General features: G+C 39.3%; 2 protein-coding genes across 5 annotated transcripts; one reads left to right on the top strand and one right to left on the bottom strand.

Annotated features, from left to right (window-relative positions):
- The first annotated feature begins 12,238 nt into the window (after window positions 1-12,238).
- Window positions 12,239-17,648, top strand: LOC141616783 (putative alpha,alpha-trehalose-phosphate synthase [UDP-forming] 7). Of its 4 annotated transcripts, none has more exons than XM_074433923.1 (4): window positions 12,239-12,363; window positions 13,019-15,064; window positions 16,510-16,783; window positions 17,253-17,648. In XM_074433923.1, exons 2-4 carry the CDS (start codon window positions 13,080-13,082, stop codon window positions 17,541-17,543), a joined length of 2,550 nt encoding a protein of 849 aa, XP_074290024.1. In that variant the 5' UTR covers window positions 12,239-12,363; window positions 13,019-13,079; the 3' UTR covers window positions 17,544-17,648. The 4 variants fall into 4 exon arrangements, with proteins under 4 accessions (XP_074290024.1, XP_074290023.1, XP_074290026.1 ...); XM_074433922.1 differs by having other exon boundaries at window positions 12,346-12,536; XM_074433925.1 differs by lacking the exon at window positions 12,239-12,363 and adding an exon at window positions 12,405-12,482.
- A 133-nt stretch (window positions 17,649-17,781) lies between these two features.
- Window positions 17,782-23,456, bottom strand: LOC141616784 (ATP-dependent zinc metalloprotease FTSH 2, chloroplastic-like). Its single transcript, XM_074433927.1, has 5 exons — window positions 23,320-23,456; window positions 20,679-21,864; window positions 19,782-20,095; window positions 18,967-19,207; window positions 17,782-18,385 (listed from the first exon to the last, which is right to left on the bottom strand). The coding sequence occupies exons 2-5, from the start codon at window positions 21,861-21,863 to the stop codon at window positions 18,047-18,049; spliced, it is 2,079 nt and encodes a 692-aa protein (XP_074290028.1). The 5' UTR covers window position 21,864; window positions 23,320-23,456; the 3' UTR covers window positions 17,782-18,046.

The raw sequence follows: 23,456 nt of genomic DNA, 5'->3' as shown, positions 1-23,456 counted from the left end.
TTGAGCTGTGTTGTTTGTTGTATTGTTCAGTTATATTAGTTGTGTGATTAGTACTGACCCCGTTTATTGTTTTTAAAAACTGTGGTGATCCATTCGGGGATGGTGAGCAGTTGTTGAGCAGGTATGAGTCGAGATACATGGGATAGCTAGGAAGTGTCACCTTCAGATGATAGAGTCTTCCGCTGTAGCTTGAGTAGTTTGTCAGACATTTCATTCAGTTGATTAGACAGTCGTTTTGAGAACATGTAACCCGGATTTTGGGCATTTGGTTTTGGATTGTATTTATTCACTAAACTTAAACTATTTAAATGTTGTTTCGTTATTGTCTTATGATTATCATTACCTCGGGAAACCGAGATGGTGACGTATTTATACCTGAGTGATCCTGGTAAGGCACTTGGAGTATGGGGGTGTCACAAAGGACTTGCGACCACCACGTCCCCACATGGGTTGTTGAACGTGGTTGTTCAAGGTCTGGCTCAGGTGTAGACGTGGTGGTCACACGTTTATGTCTAGGATTGGACTTTATTGTTTATTGTTCCACGTTCAACACCTTCCCTCTATTTTTTTTATAAATCGATTAGTTTGGCAATGTTTCAATTCGTTTAGTTTTATTAGTTCAACGTTGTTTTAATTCATCTAATGTTGCTTCGATTAGTTTAACGCTATAAATTGAAGTGTTTAGACTTTGGAGGTATTTCATTAATACTGTCGACGATAATTAGTAATTTGATGACGATGATAATTAGTCGATTCATTATTTACGAAAAAATAAAAGTTTTGAAAGCGGGTTTAGGCTTTGTGTTTGGTTTTTAGTGAAATATTTAGTACTTGCGGTTTAACTAGGATGAAAGAGATGAGAGAGTTAGTTTGAGTAGTTGTTAATATTATCGGTGATTTGTTGTAGTAACTTGTTGACGAGATTTAACAATTGGGATATTTAATACTAAAACAAAATGTGTCTAGCTAGGGTATGACTTATGAGTCTCAACGACAAGACCGGACTCGTTTAAATTTTCCAGATAGACCCGACTCATATCCATGGTCTATAAAAATGAGATCCATATTCGTCGTATAAAAACCCGCAATACGATTTACTACTGTAGATAGTATTTTTAACACCCTTTTGAATAAAACTTCGTGTTATAAAGACCATTATAAGCCAATTACGCACATGGTAAACTCTTAAACTTCCTGTTATAAAGAATCGGAGGTAGTAGTATACTTCAAGGTTTGTATTGAATTTTATCAACAAAACTTGTAAATTTGATGATCAAAATCGGAGCTTAGACGCCCTTGCTTAACTCAGATTCCATGGTCTAGAAATATGAGATCCATATCCGCCCTAATAGTTTTTGGATCAATTTGACTAGTGTGAATAGTATTTTGGGATATTCTTTCGTATACCCCTCAACTTTTTTATTTTCTAAGATGTATCCCTCTTTTCTTGCAAAAAAACTTTGACCGTCAATAACTTTTGAGCACAAGTTCAGAATACGATATTTTTTTTTTCAAATTGACCCTCTTTAAGAGGTCTTCAGTTTGAAAAAGAATTCACCGACGTCTCAACTCGTAGTCGGGAATTATGGTCAGTCAAAGTTTATTCATTAAAAAAGCTTTGACCAACCAAAACTATCGGCCACGAGTTCAAAAATCGGTTTTTTAACACCATTTACTAGGGCTGAGCAGAAAATACGATTATCCAAACTGATCCGATATCCGATCCGAATTTTTGGATATCCGATCCGAAAGTTAAGTTTGGTTTGGATATTTGATCCGAAATCTTTGGTTTTGGTTTGGATATGGATATTAGAATTAAAACAGTTGGATATTCGATCTGATCCGAAACTATAGTTTTCTAGTATAATTTCGAGAAAATAAAATTTTATTTGATACAACAACTTAATGTTTAAAATATTAGAGAAATATTTAGGTATTTGTTTTAGCAGGATTTTCCTGAAGGGATCCGGCTTAGTTATATAGTGATCAGGGTATCTAGTTCAATAAGATTAGGATGGTATGTGTAAGTGATAAAGAAAGAAATAAGTATAAAGAATAACGTTTTTATTATTTTGATCGACCGGGCACAATGTTGTATCAATATTTGAATGCTCAAGAGTAAAAGATAAAGTGTAGATAAAATTAACTAATAATGAATATCCTTTACAATTGTTAAATTCTCCTATTTATAGTACTCTACTGCCCTTCCAACGTTACAATGAATAACGTTATAAATGTATAACGTTCTCCCCAAAGATAGGAGTTGTTGCCGGAATAATAGGGCATGCTTCCTATTAGTTCGCTTGACCCGTTCTCAACTCAACCAATCTTTAGCCTTTTCTCCTCTTTCCGTCCAGATTCATGGATTAAATAGTCTTAGGCTTGGACTTGGTCTTCCTTGAGAATAGGGCATGGTTATCTGGCTTATACAATCGCATTTCCTGTTTATCTGCTTAATCCAGGCTGTATCTAGTACTCCGCCAAGCTATAATATACTGACTATCAGGCTTCCTTTCCAGGATTTAGTAGTCTTCTTGCCATAATATTCTTCAAAATGACTAAATAGTAGTCGATTTGTCCGGTTCTGTCTTGATCAATCACCTTGCCGAGTCGGGCCCAGTTATGGTCAGACCAGGCTAAACTGGGCCTAACAATTGCCCCTTGACATTTTACCCGTGCTGGATCCGGCCAGGGGTGAGATGTCAAATTTACCGGGTTAAATAATTAAGAGACTTACACTTAATCAATGACTCTTAGACTCCTAGTTACCGTTGAACACTATAACGGCTAGGTGATGTCATGCTGAGAGTTTTGCAATCCCTAGGTTTTTCATGCCGTTTATTCATCTCCTATAAATACGGTATTTAGGGCAAGATTATCTTTCACCAAATTTTCTCCACTTTCTTTGCTAAATATTCTTCTAAAATTCTTCCTGAATTCTTCCAAATTTCTCGATAATCCCGTTACGTATTTTCTCAATAATTTCTATAATAAATCAAAACACTTAAGAACATGGGAGCAAAGAAACGCCCTACATCCCAGAAAGCTGCTGCTGCCGAGCCTGAACCTACAAACGTTCAGGAAGAGGAAGTGATGGAGATTGATCCTCCTGCTCGTGCTGTTGCTTTTAAGTACCAGGATTCCATTTTCACTGCCCTTCAATCTTTGGATCCTTACTTTCCTGAAGAGAACTTGTTGAAAACAAATTATGACAAGATACTAAGGGAGAAGAAAATAATTCCTGAATCAACTGAGGTATGGATTCCTGAGTCTTGTCCAGTTAGGGCTAACTGGGTATCACCTGGTTGGTTCTGTATTTTCGAGTGGGCATTCAAAGCTGGCTGTAAGTTACCTTTTACTCCCTTAATGATTGACACCATCCGTGCTATGGAAGTGTCACCTTTCCAGATTATGCCGATGGTTTGGAAACTTGTTCATTCCATAGAAAATTTATGCGCTAAACACAATCTTGTGATTACTCTCAATGATATTAAGGCAGTATATCATTTTAAAAATCCTTCATTGGTCGTTTTAATTTGAGAATTAAGTCAAAGATGACTCCATTGATTACTAACCTGGATTAGAGACGACAAGAGTTGGGCAAAGACTTTCCCGTTTTCCGGACGAGACTCGGGATCGGGCTTTGATTACCTGAGATATCCTCCTTTGGAGAGTGGTAGGTTTCCTGTACTTTTATTTTGTAGTTATATTGAATAAGAGTGAGGTACATAAGTCTTACCTGTATATTTTGTTTTTGTAATGTTTGTAGCTCCTGATTGGAATCACGATCCTCTAGATGAAGAGGCTATTGCAAGGATAGATGCTTTCCTTGCCATTCCCGAGGAAGAGAGGGCCTGGCCACTTGCTTGGGCGGGGAATTGTTGCCCCGGTATATGAAGACCAAGCGATCAGGGTTAAAGTACCCAAAGGCAAGCCTAGTTCTCTTGCTCTTTCTGTACGTCTTCTGCTTGCTTTTATGTTGGTTTTGTCTTCCTGTTGCTTTTTGGTTTGATATTTACGTATATATTTTTTATATATCCAGTGTTTAGATCTTCTCGCTAGGTGGCTAGCTTTTCTGCAAAGGATTTGAAGGCTGGAGTGGCTAGGATTGCTTTGAGCGGTCAAGAGCCGAGAAACTAGTGGGAGTGACAAGACTTTGGATATCCCGATTTCGATGTCCAGGCCTCCTCAAGATCTGCCCAGGATAGTGTCACCAGAGGTCGTCCAGGCTCAAAAAAGAAAGAGGGAGGATGATATTCGGAAGAGGAGGAAGGAGGGAAACAGACCTATCCCGGCTCGACCACTCGAGTATAAGGCAAGTGCCTGCTAGGATTGATGACATGGATGATGCCCGGGCTCGGATAGATGAGTTTTCTGCAAAGATGAGCGACCAACTATTGTCTGCTAGTACCCTTGATTCGTCTACCAGGGTGGTTTCTATTCGACTTCTCTTGTAACAAGGGTGCCGAACTCGCTTCCCAGGCTAGAGAGGTTAGTTGTAGAGGGATATTTTTTAATTGTTTATGTGCTTTTTGTTTTGCCTTGTATTTGCCTAATTGATTTTGCATGTACGCAGGGGTTGGATCTTTGGTCAGCTCTGCTTGTCGGCTTAGGGACGCCTGAGCCAAGGTTACCATTTGGAGGAAAAGTCGGATAGGCTAAACCGTGACTGCACTCATCCGGGGGTAATGAAGTGGTGCTCAATCTCGATTGACAGCAGCTAAGGAGTCAACCAGGGTGCTATAGTTTGTGAGGTGGCTGCGAAAAATCTTGAGAAGGTCGTCAGTGGAGTTGGAGGTGAGAAGCGGGCAATGCGGATCGATTGAAAAAGAATGAAGAGCTTGCTGCTTGAAAAGGAGTTAGTGGAGGCGAGGTTGGGCGATGCGGCTCGGTTTCTTCGGAAAAGGTCGGGTTGATGCTATGAGGGACCCAGAATCGACCGGGCTGATTGGAATCCGGACCGAGATGAGACGACTTTGGATGCTCGAGATCCCGACTTGGCCAACATGGGTCAAGAAGAAGAAGTGGATTCTCCTCCTTCCAAGGCAAAGTCCGGTGATCGGAGATGGTGGATGGTTGTGAGTCGATTCTTGGCTCAAAAATAACTTAGTTTTGTTTTTCTTTTGGGTTTTGGTCTATCCAGGGGGAATGTCCCTGGAATGAATATTTAGAGTATATCAGAAACTTTTTTGGCTCATCCAGGGGGGATGTCCCTGGAATGGATGGTTATTAGGTAGGGCCAATTATTTTGGGTGAATAAATATTTGGTCTTTGTTTTGCTTCTTTTTGTGTTTTGACAAAGTACTTTTGTGATGTTAGACGTGTCTGGATCTCGCTTATATGATTGGATCGAGCCAATTTTTTCGATTGGATCGATCGCGCTTATTCGATCGATCAGGCCGCTTTAATGTGTTATGGGTGGGGTTGTTGCACATGCGGAGGGCTTATGTCCCTTGCCTGTCTGGAGGGCTTATGACCCATTTATGTCATACAGTCTAGGAATAGATTTTCCAGGTTTGTATGTTATGTTGAGCTCAATATTTAAAGGCCTATTTTGCAACTGAATTTTGGATATCAGTTGGATATTTGGTGGGGGTGGCCCCCAATCTTTAAGATTTGTTTTTAAATAAGATGCAATATGTAAAACAAGTGTTGAAGATTTCACTAAGTAATTATGAGAGTATAGGTAAGTACTTGGGCACATAATTGGAAGAAATCATATACGGCATTTATTCATATAATTGCAAGTATCATACATGTAGTTTTCAGGCAAGAAGTGTTTAAAGTGAAAAGTTATACCTGGATTGTGCAAATATATTCTATATGTGAAATAGTTTTAAGTGTGTAATATTCCAAGCTCTTGGGATCATCTCTCCGTCCAGGGTTTGTAGTCTATAAGCTCCCTGGCCGACTATTGAATCAATCGGATAGGGGCCTTCCCAGGTTGGGGCCAATTTGCCAAAGCATTCTTCTCTTTTGTGTTTTGGAATACTTTCCCGAGAACGAGGTCTCCTACCCCGAACACCCTGGCTTTGACAGGTCTTGTTGTAGCTTCTTGCAACTCTTTGTTTGGTATCTTTGCTAATCTGATGCTTGCTGCATCTCTTAGCTCTTCTGTTAAGTCCAGGCTATCCTCCATTAGAGGTATGTTGTTTGTTGTTGTGTTCAGGCTACATCTGGCTGATGGAATGTCCACCTCGGCCCGGTATTCGCTTCACATCCATAGACCAAGGAGTAGGGGTTTGGCCAGGTGGATGTTTTAGGCGTGGTTCTCGGCCCAAAGGACCGGGGGAGCTCTTGACCCATCTACCTTTTCTTCTTTCCAGCTTTTTCTTTATGCGGTGATCACCACTTTATTACGGATTCTCGCCCACCGTTGGCTTTTGGATATCCTGGCGTGGATGTTACCAGATTGATGTTCCATTGGGCACAGAAGGCTGCTGTTCTTTTTCCCACAAATTGTGTGCCATTGTCGCATACTATTTCAGAGGGGATGCCATATCTACATATGATATTATGTTTGATGAATGCTATGACATCTTTCTCCTTGACTTGCCTGTATGATTCAGCTTCTATCCATTTGGAGAAGTAGTCAGTCATTGCTAGCATGAAAACTTTCTGTCCGGGTGCTTGAGGTAGTTTTCCTACTATATCCATGCCCCACTTCATAAATGGCCAGGGTGCGGATATGGAATGTAGTTCCTCAGATGGCTGATGGATGTATGGTCCGTGAATCGACGGGCTTTGCATTTAGAGCTAAAATCCAGGCAATCGGCTCTTAAGGTGGGCCAATAATATCCTGTTCTGAGTACTTTGCTTGCCAGGCTTCTTCCACCTTTGTGATTTCCACAAGATCCTTCATGGATTTACGATAATCTCTGTTCGACTTCCCGTGGTTCCAGGCATCCGAGGTAAGGTCCGACTGCGATTTCTTAAAAAGCACGTTGTCAATAACGATATCTGAAGCGCTTTTATTTTCGGTGCTCGGCATCTTGTTTATTTAAGGGTAGGATTCCCTGTTGTAGCCAATCATAGTAAGGTTTCGTCCAAGAATTAGCAATGTAGATTGGGAAACTTTCATCTTGTTTGTTTATTGCAGGTTCTAATAAATGCACAATGGGTATTTTGTCAAAATCAAGGGGACTAAAGTTGGACCCTAGGCCGGCTAAGGCATCGGCCTGGTATTTAAGTCCCCCGGAAATTTGGTCAATATTAAAGTTTTTAAACTTTGATTTTAGCATTTGAACAACATCTAGATAAAGCATCATTTTGGGGTCTTTTGCAAGATATATATGCCATTTACCTGGTTGGAGACAAGAAGGGAATCAGTGCGTACCTTTAAATTTTGCACACCAAGATCAATACATACCTTTAATCCTAGCTATCGGGCTTCATATTCTCGCCTCATTGTTGGTGGCCTCAAATGCACAAATGACTTATAGCTGTACTATCTTATCCCCCTGTGGTGATTTTAGTACTACACCTAGGCCTGTGCCCCTTGTGTTGGCTGCTCCATCGACAAATAGGGTCCATTCTAGGTCCGTTTGGTCGCTCAGTCGGTTTATTTACTTCTTTTATTAGGTCGGGTTCTAGGGTCGGACTAAAATCAGCCACAAAATCTGCTAGTGCTTGTGACTTAATTGTTGTCCTTGGTTCAAACGTTATATTGTATGTGCTTAGCTGGGTGACCATTTGCACATTCGTCCGGACAATTCTGGTCTCCTAAGTACGGACTTAATAGGAAGATTTGTTCTGACTATTATAGGGTGACTTTCAAAATATGGTCTTAATTTTGTGCAACTCATTATTAAAGCTAAAACATATTTTTCTAGTAGGCCATACCGATCTCTGCATCCGAGTAGACTTTTACTTACATAATAGGCAGTCTTCGTTGTCCGTCCTTCTTTGACCAGGATCGCACCGACAATTTCTGCGGATCGATGTTATCTTGTCGGGGTTCATCTTTGACTTGGTTTTGCCAGCAAGGGGGAGAGGATAGATATATTTTCGGTCTTCAAAGGCGGCTGATGATCGGGGGTCCATTGAAAGTCCTTGTTCTTTCTTAGCGAGGTTATAGAATGATTTGCATCTTTCGATGATCTTGAAATGAATCATTGTTGGTAGGGCGCTATTCTTCCGATCAGCTTTTGTATGTCTTTGACTGTTTTTGGTGGTTCTAGCTCCAGGATAGCTTTGATCTGCTCAGGGCTGGCTTCTATTCCTCTTTTTGTCACCATGTAGCCCAGAATTTGCCTCTTGAGACTCAAAGTGGCATTTTTGTGGGTTGAGTTTCATATTGAATTTCTCCAAAGATTTGAAAGGCTACTTCCAGGTCTTTGACGTGGTCTTCTGCCTTTTTTGATTTGACTACCATGTCATCTATGTAGACTTCCATGGTGTCTCCTATCTGATCTTTGAACATCATGTTGACTAGCCTTTGGTAGGTTGCACCTGCATTTTTAATCCAAAGGGCATAGCAAAGATAACAATATATACCTCTTTCGATGATGAAAGTCGTGCTTCTGTCTCTTTGGTGCATTTTTATCTGGTTGAATCATTGGAGGCATCCATGAATGTCAACATTTCGTGGCCTGCAGTGGCATCTACCATTGCATCGATGTGTGGTAGGGGAAATGGATCTTTTGGGCAGGCTTTGTTTAAGTCGGTGTAATCTACGCGGACTCTCCATTTGCCATTTTTCTTTTGGACGACTACCACGTTTGCAAGCCGTCGGGGTACATCACTTCCCTGATCATTCTCATGTCCAGTAGCTTGTCAACTTCTTGGTTGATGATTTCATGCCTCTCTGCAGACAAATTTTCTTCTCTTTTTCTTTATACAGGCTTAAAGGATTTGTCAATGTTCAACTTATGAGTAATAACATCAGCATCTATACCAGTCATATCAAAGTGTGACCAAGCAAAACAAGACATTTTAGTTTTAAGAAAGGCGACCAGATTTGGTCCGATTGAGTCGGGTGCATCGACCCTACAAGTACTTTCTGTCGGGAATTCGGGTCTAATATGACTTCTCCTGTTTCCATCTGTGTTTGTGCTATGTATTCTTCCCTGACAGGTGACTTTAATTGCTATGCAAGGGACTTACCTGACTTTGAGGGTTTCAAAGCCTGAGTGTAACATTCCTGAGCAGTCCTTTGTTCTCCTCTGATGGTGGTTATCCCCCATTCTGTTGGAATTTTCACGCATTGATGGTATGTTGATGGGATTGCTTTGACATTGTGGATCCATGGTCTGCCCAGGATTACATTATATGAGGATAAGCAATCCATTACTCCAAATCTCTCGTATGAAGCCACGCCCTCCACATAGGTAGGCAAGCTGATTTCTCCTAGGGTGTTTTTTGTTTCTCCACTGAATCCAACCAGGACGCTGGATTTCTTTATGATCTTGCTTTCGTCTATCTTCATAGCTTTAAGGACATCAAGCATCACCAGGTTGATTGAGCTTCCTCCATCTATCAGGATTCTTGATACTTTGGTGTGCTTGATTTGCATTGTGATTACCAGGCTGTCATGGTGTAGACCCGATATTCCTTGCGGTCCGAGTCATCAAAGGTAATAGCAGGCAATGACTCGGGCCTGGAAGGAGGTTGGAGTCTGGATTCCCTGGATATTCTCTTGGCTGCAGAGCTGGTCAGACCACAGATTTCTGATCCTCCATTTATGAATTTGACTTCATAGATGGGAGGAGGAGGAGGAGGATCTCTGCTGCTTCCTGGGTCTCTCTTATTTTGTCCTTCTTCTTTATTCTTTGGCTGCTGGATTATATCTTTCAAGTAGCCTTTCTTTAGAAGATATGCCACTTGTTTCCTGAGCTGAATGCATTCTTCTGTGGTGTGTCCGATGTCCTGATGGAAGTCACACCATCTTGTTGGATCTTTCCTGGGGTTGTCGGATTTCTTTGGCCATCTGACTGTATCTCCCAGGTTTTCCAGGCGTTTGATTAATCCTGCAGTATTAATAGAGAAGTTATATTCAGGGATAGTTGGGAGGCTAGAGAGGTTACCTTTATGTTCTTGTGCCATATTGACTTCAGATCGTTCAGGCCTGGAATAGGGTCTTTGATCTGGGATTGCCTCCTTTCTCGGTAGGAGCTTTTCTGTTAGTATGTCCATAGCCACCTTTCCTCCGGATGAGTTCGTCCTGAAGTTGAGGTCCTCTTCTAATCTGACATGCTCTAAGGCGATGGATTGAACAGTGGCAAAGGTTGGGCATGCTTTCTTGGTTAGATCTGCATAGATGTCACATCAAAGCAAGACTCCTTGCACAATGCTTCTCTTCTTTGTTTCTTCATCACATCTGGGAATGGCCACCTTTTCTTTGACAAATCTAGCCAGGAATTCCTTGAGAGATTCTTCAGGAAGTTGCTTTATCCCGAGCAGGTTGCTTGGTCTTTTGGCCATATCTCCGCTACTTGCGAATTGTTGATTGAAGGCATTGATCAATTCGCAAAAATTCTTGATACCTCCATTTGGGAGATTGATGAACCATTGTAATCTTTGCTCCGATCAGGGGTTGTGCCAAAGCCTTTGCACATGCGGACTTGCTGAGTTCACCGGGTATTGAGGCAACCAACATTTTTTGTTTGAATATGGCAACATGATTTTGTGAATCGAAGTTCCATCATAAGTTCTCATGGATGGGACAATAAATTTCTTGGGTAGATCAATCTTTGCAATTTCATCTGCAAGGGTGAATCCGCAAAGTCATCAATTTCTACTTGACCACGAGTGGTCAGTACTCCGGGTATATTTTCTATTTTGTTGTGGAGTTTTTGGATTTCCTGAAGCATGGCCATCATTATTGCGGCTTCAGTTTTGTTTGTCTCATCATTGGGAATGGTTGGAGTGCTGGATAATGTATCCTTCTCCGGGGTTCCAAAATTAGAGAAGTCTATGTTTTTGATGATGGATGAGAATGGGGTTCCTGGTTCGAATCGGTTTTGGAGCCCGAAGCTTTGATTTTCCAATTTCTTCTTCAGCTAGACTCGATTCCTTGACTGTTGATTTACCTTGACTGAGCCGCTTTCTCTTGGATTGTTTCCAATTCCTTGATTTTGGCCGAGCGGCCGCTAATTGTTGTTCAAATGGTGAGTTCCACCATTTTTGTGTGTGAATATTAATTGAAAGATAATAAGGAGAATTTTATTGGTTGAAGAACTAGATGCCCCACGGTGGCGCCAATTGTTTTAGCGGGATTTTCCAAGGGATCCTAAGCTTAGTTATATAGTGATCGGGGTATCTAGTTCAATAAGATTAGGATGGTATGTGTAAGTGATAAAGAAAGAAATAAGTATAAAGAATAACGTTTTTATTATTTTGATCGACCGGGCACAATGTTGTATCAATATTTGAATGCTCAAGAGTAAAAGATAAAGTGTAGATAAAATTAACTAATAATGAATATCCTTTACAATTGTTAAATTCTCCTATTTATAGTACTCTCCCCTTCCAACGTTACAATGAATAACGTTATAAATGTATAACGTTCTCCCCAAAGATAGGAGTTGTTCTTAGGAATAATAGGGCATGCTTCCTATTAGTTCGCTTGACCCGTTCTCAACTCAACCAATCTTTAGCCTTTTCTCCTCTTTCCGTCCAGATTCATGGATTAAATAGTCTTAGGCTTGGACTTGGTCTTCCTTGAGAATAGGGCATGGTTATCCGGCTTATACAATCGCATTTCTGTTTATCTCGCTTAATCCAGTCAGTATCTAGTACTCATGAGCTATAATATCTTGACTATCGGGCTTCCTTTCCAGATTTAGTAGTCTTCTTGCCATAATATTCTTGACTAAATAGTAGTCGATTTGTCCGGTTCTGTCTTGATCAATCAGCCTTGCTGAGTCAGGCCAGGTTATGGTCAGACCAGGCTAAACTGGGCCTAACAGTATTGCTTAAATTTTATAGCGAGAACATTGGAATAAGAATACGAAAGAAAATATCATGTAAAACTATGAATATAATCGTGTTTCAAATTTAATTTTAAAGTAAATTCAAAATGATATCCGCATCCGATCCGATTATTTTGGATACCCGAACATTGGATATCCGAGACATTTGGTTTGGATATTGGATATCTAACTTCAGGATTTCTAATATGGATATCCGATCCGAACTGCACTTTGGATCAAATACCCGATCTGTACTCTGCCCTACCATTTACTTAGGATAAAAAAAACTTCCTTTTATAAAGACCATTAACAGAGTAAACAAATTTACGCACATGGTAAACTGTTAAATAATTGAAAAATAATGTTATCCGTACTGGAAAATCAAGACTTAAACTAATGATGATAGAAGGGTTGGTGACGTATTGACGTTATCAAAGTTGACTGATGACAGGTCGGTATTTGATCATCTTTCCTAATTTATACCCACGTTTTCTTTTTGGATATTCAACCATTATTCATTTCCATTTTTATTAAATATTTCTCAAAATCTCCTGATTTTTACTATTCAAGGTGACCCAATTCAGCATTCTTCATTTTTCAGAGAAAAAAGAAGCAATTTTTACGGTAAAAAAACAGTGAATTTCGTAGATTTTTTACTTCTTTTTATCATCAATGAGTTTACTCAGTTGGCTTTTTCTGTCAAGTGATAATTTCTTAGATTAAAGCAGCAATTTTTCATCTGGGTATTTGATTTGGAGTAGGTGGTTTAATTTTCATGTTTTTTTTTTTGGATTATATTTGCTTTATTATGCGTACCAATTTTGGAATTTTGGTTTATAGTTGATTGTTTTGCTTGATTATGCGTTTTCTTGAGTTAGTTTGACCGTTTTATGGTGTTCATTGGTTCAATATATAAGTCTCTGACACGTTTTTGTGATATATTTAGTGAGAGAGACCGTCTCTCACGAGTTTTTGTGACTGTATCGAGGTTCAATTGTCTAGTTGTGGATCTTTTCTTGTATTATGAACTGGGTAATGCTTGCTTGATATTATCTAATGTTGGGATAATGATTGTTTTCTTGTTTTTGTTTTGTGAATTGCTGCAGTTTGATTTTGTAAGTGTATATAGCTATTCTTTGAAGAGGGTTAGTGGATCAGACGGGAAAAATGTTGTCCAAATCGTATTCGAATTTGCTAGATTTACTATCAGGTGATTTTCGAACTATGAAATTGGAGAACAAGGGGCTCTCTAGAGTAATGACAGTGCCAGGGAATGTTAATGAACTTGAGACCGAGCAGACCCAAAGTCTATCTTCGGATAGCCCGACTACTATAACCCAAGACCGTATGATCATTGTTGCGAACCAGTTACCGATAGTTGCTAACCGGGGTTTGGATGGTACTGGGTGGATTTTTAGCTATGATGAGGATTCTTTGTTATTACAATTGAGGGATGGTTTGCCTGATGATACAGAAGTGTTTTATGTTGGATCGCTTCTGGCAGATGTAGATAGTAGTGAACAAGATAGTGTGTCACAAATTCTTTTGAGCAGCTTTAAATGTGTGCCTACATTTTTGCCTCCTGATCTTTGTGATCGATACTTCAATGGGTTTTGTAAGAAGCACTTGTGGCCACTTTTTCATTATATGTTGCCCTTTTCAGCGGGTAATGGAGGACGATTTGAGCGGTCATTGTGGGAAGACTATGTTTCTGTAAATAGATTGTTTGCTGAGAAGGTCATTGAGGTGCTTAATCCTGATGATGATTATGTTTGGATTCATGATTACCATTTGATGGCATTGCCAACCTTTTTGAGGAGGCGTTTTCACCAATTAAGGATGGGATTTTTCCTTCATAGCCCTTTTCCTTCATCTGAAATTTACCGCACACTCCCTGTTAGAGAGGAAATCATAAGATCCTTGCTGAATGCAGACTTAATTGGTTTCCATACTTTTGATTATGCCCGACATTTCCTTTCCTGCTGTAGCCGCATGTTGGGTTTAGAGTACCAATCAAAGAGGGGTTACCTGGGGTTAGAATATAACGGTAGGACAATTGGGATTAAAATCATGCCTGTTGGGGTTCATGTTGGTAGAATTGAGTTATGTATAAAACATTCAGAAGAGAAGATGAAGATAGCTCAGCTGAGGCAACAATTTGACGGGAAATCCGTCTTACTTGGCGTGGATGATTTGGATTTATTTCAGGGAATTAATTTGAAGCTTTTGGCAATGGAGCAAATGCTAAAGCAACATGAAGCATGGCGAGGCCGGGTTGTGCTAGTTCAGATTATTAACTCTGGAAGAACTACAGGAAGTGATATACAGGAGATAGTGTCTGAGATAGAGGAGATCTCTCAGAGGATTAATAAAGAATATGGGAAACCAGGATATGAGCCTGTCGTTATTATTCACAGACCGGTAAGTGCAACTGAGAAAATGGCTTACTACACAACTGCAGAGTGTGTGGTTGTCACAGCTGTGAGGGATGGTTTGAATCTTACTCCATATGAGTACATCGTATGCCGAGAAGGGATTTCTGGTTCAGAATCAAGTGCTCGTGTGGCAAGTGGACCAAGGAAGAGTATGATTGTGGTTTCTGAGTTCATAGGGTGCTCTCCATCCCTCAGTGGAGCCATTCGTGTTAACCCATGGAATGTTGAAGCAACTGCAGAAGCCATGAATGCTGCTATCTCTATAAGAGACTCAGAAAAACAATTGCGACATGAAAAACACTACCGATATGTTAGCTCACATAATGTGGGCTACTGGGCTAGAAGCTTTGTGCAAGATTTGCAACGAAACTGCTCTGATCATTTCACGAGAAACTATTGGGGTACTGGTTTAGGATTTGGCTTTAGGGTTTTCTCTATTGATCCTAATTTCAGAAAGCTCTCTATTGATGCTGTTGAGTCAGCTTATAAAGTTTCACAAAGCAGGGCTATTCTATTTGACTACGATGGAACTTTAATGCCACAAAATTCCATGAGCAAAAGGCCTAATCAGGAGGTCATTTCAACATTGGTTACACTTTGTGCTGATTCCCGGAACACGATTTTCATTGTTAGTGGAAGAGGGAAGGATAGTCTAAGTGACTGGTTTTCACCGTGCAAGAAGCTGGGCATTGCTGCTGAGCATGGTTATTTTTTGAGGTTTGCCTCTTTTTTCTCTGCCCATGTGTTACTTCTAACAGTTGGATTTTCTCTTTTATGATTTAGAATTTTATTTTCAATGCTATATGTAAAAAATTGATTAGCAAGTATCAACGTGGGCTGTTAGCTTCTAAGATTAAGAAGCTGAGATCAAGATCTTGGTACTAAATCAGAGATTCAATCTCAGAATTGGTTGTCGTGATCTGCTACCACTCGTTGCGATATAATTATTGCCTCAAAAATGCTGTGGCAGTAACCTTCGAAACCCTAATATCTCGGTCATGGTTCTGTATCGCAACCAATATTTAATACAATGGTCAATATCTTAAATCGTCTTTGTCTCTGGATTTTGTTAAAAAACGACCTTACCTACATTCTTTTGGGACTGCAGTTCTGCCTGTGAGATTGAAAACTATAAAGTTAATCGTAGCTCTGCTTGTGTGCTGAAGAACTCGAAAATTAGAGCCTATGTTTTATGGGATATGTAGGGGAGCTACTGTAGTACCTGTAATGTTGTCTTAACAGTGTTTAATTTGACATTGGAGAGGGTTGATTGAAGAGAGAATTCATGTCGATTATGAAGATCTTTCGGGGGCGTTTGGTTCGCGCAAAGATATCGGTATGGAATTAGGAATCAAACCAGGGTGGTATGGGTTTGGAACTCGATTCCTCATAGCTTGTGTTTGGTTCAATTCTGGAATGGGGAATCAAATCTTATTATATGTTTATATATGTTACTTTTTTTTCGTTTTCTTAAATATCATAAGATTTTTGTTCTTAAATATATTAAACATGTCGGGAAAAAAATCATCGTTTATATTTTTCCCGGAAAAAGTCTTAGAAACAATTTAATTTTTATGAATATTTAAAAATATGGATTTTTTCACAACATTTTTCTTTTTATTTCTCTTCTTTTATTTGATACCCAAAGGTATCATTCTCATACCCCATACGCCATACCTCATGGGTTTGAGGTATGGGTATCAAAATACAAAAAACATGAAACAAACACAAGGTATGAGTTTAGCTCATTCCAAACCCATACCTTATACCTAGAATAGATAGATGAACCAAACACCATGGTTTGTTATTTGGACCTCTTTGTTAAGTATATTCCCCAAGGTTTTTGTATCTATTAATTGATTTTTCTTCTCAAATCTATTTTACTCGAAAGACTTCCCCCACTTTTATATCTTCCCGCTTAATTGAGAAATGGGCTGTTTGATTACTTCCCTTGGCGGATTAAAGCAGGCAAGAGCATAAGATATAAGTAAAAATAGAACAAACATAAAATGTCGAAAACTAGACCCTTGCCTAGTGTGGGTTTCTGTTGCTTACAAAATTATGGTTTATGGATATAGATGACAGTTTAGCACTACATTTTTCCAAGTGTTCTATTCTGTCAGAAAAGATACCTTGTCGCTAAAATTACTGTATTAATTCAGGTGGCCTGAGAACGAGAACTGGGAAACATGTGGGCATAGTACGGAGTTTGGGTGGATGCAGATTGCTGAGCCAGTGATGAAACATTATACAGAGGCAACTGATGGTTCGTATATGGAGAGTAAGCAGAGCGCTCTTGTGTGGCATTATCAAGATGCACATTGTGACTTTGGTTCGGCTCAGGCTAAAGAAATGCTTGATCATTTGGAAAGTGTCCTTGCTAATGAACCTGTAGTTGTCAAGAAGGGTCAGTTTATTGTTGAAGTCAAACCCCAGGTATGCTTCTTCCTCAACTCGTCTATTCTATATTCCCATGTTACTCATTCCCAGTTAGAAGTAGTGTGTGTCCAGCGTCAGACTCGCCATCATAAAAAAAAAAAAAAAAAAACTTCTGTTTTTGGTTCAAGTTATGTGTCATACCTATCTTTAGTGTAGAGTTAAACACGCCCACACAAGAAAATACAGGTCGGAGTACACAAGTGTCACGTATGACGTATCACAATCTATGTTAAGTATTTGCACAAAATGTTTACTTAATCTTCCTTTCTCCCAAATATAGCTACTTTTTAAATATTTGCACATATATATATATATTTTTTTTAAAAATATTGGGCGCATCAGTGCATTTATTTATTTTGGATGAGGAGACACTAGGGGCAGTTTTGATGCGTACGGGTTTGAATTTAACAAGCTTGGGTTAGGTCACATATGCTAACGAATTCCATTCTCAACTTGCGTTTCCTAGGGGGTCACAAAAGGTATGGTTGCTGAGAAAGTGTTCAAATCAATGGAGGAAAAGGGGAAACGCGCAGACTTCGTGCTGTGCATAGGGGACGACAGGTCGGATGAGGATATGTTTGAGACAGTAGAGAATGCAGTTTCAGCAGAGTTATTGTCTCCAAAAGCGGCAGTGTTTGCATGTACAGTAGAGCAGAAGCCTAGCAAAGCCCGTTTCTTTGTAAATGATACAGATGAAGTCAGGCTTATACTCGACTCGCTTGCCAACTTATCCCTTCCTTCCAGTTCTGCTTCTTAGATAACAAACAATACAATAATAATTCATTCTTTTAATTCTTTTTTCTTCTTCTTTTCTGTCTTGTTTGTGTACATCATTATATCAAATTATCAATCTTTCTGGTCAGTTCTTTTTTTCCAGCTCATAATTTTGTTTATGCATAGTGCAGTTACTTGGAAGATGCATAAGTTTTCTTTGACGATACTAACTGTTCACATACAATAACTCGTGGCAATAGAAGATCTTGGAAACAAGCGTATTCCGACTACAAATCTTGGTGAATACCATAAATTAGAATTTAGTCAACAATTTTGTTCACGGTATCATAACATAAACTACTTAGTTAGGACCAAAAAAAGTACTTGTATCAATAGTTTTTCAATTTCCGATTAATTACGATTTTACACCGTCTAAATTATACTCTCTGTACTACATAATATATTTATACACCACCTGGAGCCTGTATACCTCAGCATCAAGAAAGGAAGGAAAAAGCTCAGAGTATAATATGCATACATGGAAACCTATGCTGCAACTGGAGTTGCTACTGTGGTGGATACACGGTTTTCTGGAGGAATCTCGACAAATTCTGACAGAAGAGCGCGGAATTCGTCTCCGTTAATGGTTTCCTTCTCAAGGAGAACATCAACAATTTTGTCGATGGCCTCTCGGTTGTTCCTAATGTGGCTAAGCGCAATCTCGTAAGCCTCATCGGAGAGTCTCTTGATAGCAGTGTCGATGTCCTCAGCCAGCTTCTCTGACATGGAGTTCCTGGCCATCATTCTCATGATCACATCTTGACTTTGTGATGAATCCATAAGAGACCAGGGTCCAATATCCGACATTCCAAACGTGACAACCATCTGTCCAGAAAAGATATTAAATTTATCGAATTAGCAAATCTATTGTAAAATGGTTTTACATACAAAGTACATACATAATATAAAGCCATCATAAATTAAGCCACTTGATCAAATAAAATTTGTAGGATTATTTGAGTCAGATAATGTGCACTTAATGAATAATAATATTTCATACTGGTTATATAAGACCGCACACATAAGTACTGCATATCGAATTAGGAATCCTCTCTGACAGGTACCGGCAAAAGAGGGAGAATTTAGGAACTATTCTCGTAGAGAAAGATGAGGATAGTCTAACAAGAAAAACCAAGTTCTTACATGGATAACTTATTTTTCCTTCGAAAACATGGAATGGTTGTTCTCCCTTCCTCTTCCTCTTTTTCTACCCCCTCACCTTTTATTTAAGAAGTATTCTTTTTAAACCAAACAAAGGCTTAGTATAAGCTGCTTGAGTTCAAATCTGAAAACACTGTCTGGGCTGATTTTTATTCGTTATTTTGCCAACATAGGAACTAGGAATTGACTGCACTTTCAATTAAAGCCGATAAGAGAAGACAGGATTGGATTAATTATAGTTTCACCTGTTTGGCCAAACTAGTGATTTGCTGCAAATCACCAGCTGCTCCAGTGGTGACTTCAGGTTCACCAAAGATGACTTCCTCAGCAGCTCTTCCACCTAGACCACCCACAATTCTAGCAAAGAGTTGTTGCTTTGAGATTAGGGTTGGATCATCTGACGGAATGAACCAAGTCAGCCCTCGTGCTTGTCCACGTGGGACTAAGGTGACCTTCTGGACAGCGTCATGCCCAGGTGTCAATGTTCTGCAAAATAATATATCATGAGTAATTGTTCTACAACATTTCAGTTGATAACTATTGAGAAATTAAACCAACTCCCACCAAAGATATACTTTGAATAATGTTGGTCTGATCGCCATTCAAAGGGTTTAAAACAAACAGTAATGGATAAACCAGAAGGCGTACAACTGTACAAGTGTACAACATCTTCGTATTTAATCACAATTACAATGACTCTACTAGTTTCAGAGATTTAAGGCAGAAATGGTCACGGGAAAATTTTGTATCCTGAAGTCTTTTTCAAAATGCAATAAAAAAAAAAGTAGAGATATGTGGATTAATTCTATCCCGGAGAAAGAAATAACCCAGAGACACCTAGAATCCTAGGTAGAAAAAAGAGATTTTTCCGATTTCCATTAAGAAAGAGGATTGCAGACATAAACATGAAAAACTGAAGAGCTTGGTTGAAAAAAAAAAACAAAGACACCAGAAAAGTATGGTTATGCTCAATGATGATACTCTGTTAAAAAAGACCGCAGCAAACCTCAAGACAATCACTGATGTTAGAGAACTGCAGAATTTTTAAAAGCCGACTTACCCACAGATAGCATGGCCCACTTCGTGATACGCAACAAGGCTTTTGCTTTTACCATCAGTCATCACTGTTCCCTCCATTCCAGCAACAATTCTATCAATCGAATCATCTATCTCTTTGGAGGAAATTGCAGTTTTGCCACGGCGACCTGCCAAAATCGCAGCTTCATTTAAAAGGTTTGCTAGATCAGCTCCACTGAAACCAGGTGTCCTCATCGCTATCACATCAAAAGAAACATCGGTATCAAACTTTTTATTGCTGCCATGAACCTTCAAGATCTCTGTTCTTCCCCTTATGTCAGGAACATCTACAGCCACCTGAAAAAAAGCAGGAAAAAAAAAAAAAAGATAAGTAACGCTTTGCTTATCGCCTTATCAGTTATCACCATATTTAACTTTAAAAAATGGTCTTAGATTACAAAAGAAGTTTACAGACCTGAATAGGTCATGTGGGTCACAGCTCAGATCAATTTGGGCAGGTCATTTAGGGTATATTTTACCCTTAGGATCGGGTCAGGTCTTTTTAGGACCCGTCAATTGGGTCTAACTCGAGTCATTTAGGGCTTCGTTGACTTTTTTTTGTTATTTATTAATGTAGAAAAACATAATATAATCTCAAGTTAGTCATTTTTGACAATTGAGGTCATTTCAGATATGGTGAAGTGGTTATGGGCCAGGCCAGGCCATTTCGACCAGGTCACTATAGAAACCAGTAATATTCAGACCGTGGTTGGTTCCGTTTGGGTTATGGATCATGTTTGAGTTGTTTTGTTAGGCTCTGATTCGGATCTCGGGTCGAGCCATTCAGGTCGGTCAAGTCTACTCCTATGGCAAGAACATCTCACATAAAACTTATAATTGCATTATTTAAAAGATAGCGACCAAGGTAAAATAACTACACCTGTCGGTCAAAACGTCCTGGCCTCAGAAGAGCTGAATCAAGAATGTCAGCTCTGTTAGTTGCAGCAATTACTATTACGCCAGTGTTACCCTCAAAGCCATCCATCTCAGTGAGAAGCTGATTAAGTGTTTGTTCCCTTTCATCATTCCCTCCCCCAATTCCAGTACCTCTTTGTCTCCCAACAGCATCAATTTCATCAACAAAAACAATGCATGGAGCATTTTCTTTCGCCTTTTTAAAGAGATCACGCACTCGAGAAGCACCCACGCCAACAAACATCTCAACGAATTCTGAACCCGAAATGGAGAAAAATGGCACACCTGCTTCCCCTGCAATAGCCTTTGCCAGCAGGGTCTTTCCTGTCCCTGGAGGACCAACAAGAAGAACACCTTTAGGAATGCGAGCTCCAACAGCTGTGAATCTTTCGGGTTTTTTAAGGAATTCGACTACTTCCACGAAATCCTGCTTTGCTTCATCAACACCGGCAACATCATCAAAAGTTATGCCGGTATTAGGTTCCATTTGAAACTTTGCCTTAGACTGACCTATACCTAGGGGAAACCCGGGACCACCTGGACCACCCATTCCTCCAGAAGAGCGTCTAGAGAGAAGAAAAAGTCCCCCAATCAAGAGAAGCGGGAAAGCAAGATTTCCTATCAAGTTCAACAACGCTGAACCAGAATCCTCCTGCGCGTTATGTGCTGCAAAGTCTATATTCTTTTCCCTGAGCTTCTGAAGTAGCTCCTGGCTAAGACCTGGGAGTTGAACCCGAACTCGCTGAACGCGGTTACCCAGCTCAGGAGATATGGCCTCTACAATTGCTATGGTTCCATTTTCATACAAATCTACCCTCTTCACTCTATCCTTGTCAAGATACTCCAGAAACCTTGAGTAAGACATTCTGGAAGAAGAAACTTCTTGTTCATCAGCATAAGCATTTTTCCCACCTGTTAAGGTTGATGCAAGTCCCACATTTCCAAGCAAAAATTTAAAGAAGTCTCTTCTTCCTTGATTTTGTCCTTGGTCCAGGGATGCCTTGACGATATAGGCTTTAGGAGACTTCAGCAACATTGAGCGGTCTCGGTTAGCAAAAAAATGACCGTGAAATAATTTGTCCTTTAAAACAGCTTTGGTGCTGGAGGTTGACGGACCATATCCCACTAGACATGCGGATGAGGCAGCCATTCTGCACACAAGCTAACATTAGAGGCCAAACGCTAGATAGAGATAAGAGAGGAAGTTAGTGAAACTAAAAGATTCGTTGATCAACAAATGTACAAGCTTCGAAAGGATACAGATGAAAGAAATTCTACTGAAAAACTAAAATCATATGCATATTTTGTCTCTTTTAACAAATATAAAAATAAAAACATCTACCGTAGCACCACATCACCTTTTGCAACTCTGTAACATATAATAGACATAAATATATAAAAAAAGTTCGGAGTTACTAAAAATAATAACATGAACACTTGATTCTAATTAGGAAAACAGATGACCTATTTCAGTGGTGCTGTTTCTAGATTAGTTCCAAGTCTCTCTCTCTTAATAATGGCTGTAATTGATCATATTACAAAGAGGGGGACTTCAACTAGCTAAGGAAAGATTTTTAGGTTACACGATGAAAATACTCGCTTCAATTTTTCATAAAACCCCAACTTACCAACCACAGCAAATATCTAGCCTCATCAACAAGAAAAATGGGAGGAGCTTTCAGAAACTCAAGGATTCGACATCTGCTTACTCATCTCCTTCAATCACAGTATCACACCTGCCTAAAGTGAAGACTATGGCAGCTCGGCTTCTTCGACTATATAAGAAGTTGTTCTAGGTGTGGATATAACATTGCAAGTCCTATTCCTTGTATAGGTAAAACAGTATTCTCACTGCTTACTACAGAGTACAATTTTGACTACTCTTACACTTAAGAGAATGCATCGTCTCAAAGTATAAATTACATCATACAGAGTAATTAATTACGGAAATACCGAGTACAAAATTAGACCAACACAAAATCAACAAGGGAGTACAAAAGGGAAAGGAAAAATTAATCCCTCCATCCTAATCATTTGTTTAGCTTTGATTAAAATGCCCCTCACAAAGAATAAAAAAAAAGGTAAACAAATGATTGAGACGGGAGAAGTACTAGGCAAGAATAGAAGAAACAGAAAATTTCAGTCTACAATAAACAGTAAAACAGCAATATACACAGAAAACAATACTCCCTCCGTCCCCGGTCATTTGTTGTCCTTTTGTTTTGGCACAAAGACTAAGGAAAGAGAAATGAGCCAATGAACAAATTGAGTGGGAATGATCAAATTGCTCATCAAGTTCATTCTTAAAATAGAAATGACAACAACTCACTGAGACACCCAAATATGGAAAAGGACAACAAATGACCGGGACAGAGGGAGTATAAACTAAGATTAATACACTAATTACGTATCGAATCATTGAAAATTTGGAATTTAAAGCATAATTTGTTGACATAATTGCTGGGGAATCAAAAGTAAAATAAATTTTACAACAAGATATATGGGAAAAGCAAAAAAAATGCTAACTTTAATGACAATATGATAAAAAATTAAGGCGAATCAATGAATATAATGCAAAGAAAAGACAAACCCAGATGTTAAATTACCTTGAAATGTAATGAAAGTAGAGTGATGAAGATGAAGGGCAGGGAAGTGCAAGAACAAAGGGGTTTTTAGTTTACAGTTTGTAGCTTACAGTGTGGTTTAAGAGGAAGTAGATGTGGTTTGAATGCTGTTACGTGGC

Source organism: Silene latifolia, chromosome X (genome assembly GCF_048544455.1).
Source record: "Silene latifolia isolate original U9 population chromosome X, ASM4854445v1, whole genome shotgun sequence".
NCBI classification, from domain to species: domain Eukaryota; kingdom Viridiplantae; phylum Streptophyta; class Magnoliopsida; order Caryophyllales; family Caryophyllaceae; genus Silene; species Silene latifolia.
The sequence above is the reverse complement of the archived record's forward strand: the minus strand, read 5'-3'. Positions and strand labels throughout refer to the sequence as shown.

Bases quoted from the DNA above. Each gene is read 5' to 3' on its own strand.
- LOC141616783 (XM_074433923.1), top strand. From the start codon at position 13,080: ATGTTGTCCAAATCGTATTCGAATTTGCTAGATTTACTATCAGGTGAT. The intron at 15,065-16,509 runs GTTTGCCTCTTT...GTATTAATTCAG, and splicing joins GAGCATGGTTATTTTTTGAG to GTGGCCTGAGAACGAGAACT. The intron at 16,784-17,252 runs GTATGCTTCTTC...TGCGTTTCCTAG, and splicing joins TTGTTGAAGTCAAACCCCAG to GGGGTCACAAAAGGTATGGT.
- LOC141616784 (XM_074433927.1), bottom strand. From the start codon at position 21,863: ATGGCTGCCTCATCCGCATGTCTAGTGGGATATGGTCCGTCAACCTCC. The intron at 20,096-20,678 runs GTGTAGTTATTT...GCTTTTTTTCAG, and splicing joins CAGGACGTTTTGACCGACAG to GTGGCTGTAGATGTTCCTGA. The intron at 19,208-19,781 runs GTAAGTCGGCTT...ATTATTTTGCAG, and splicing joins GTGGGCCATGCTATCTGTGG to AACATTGACACCTGGGCATG.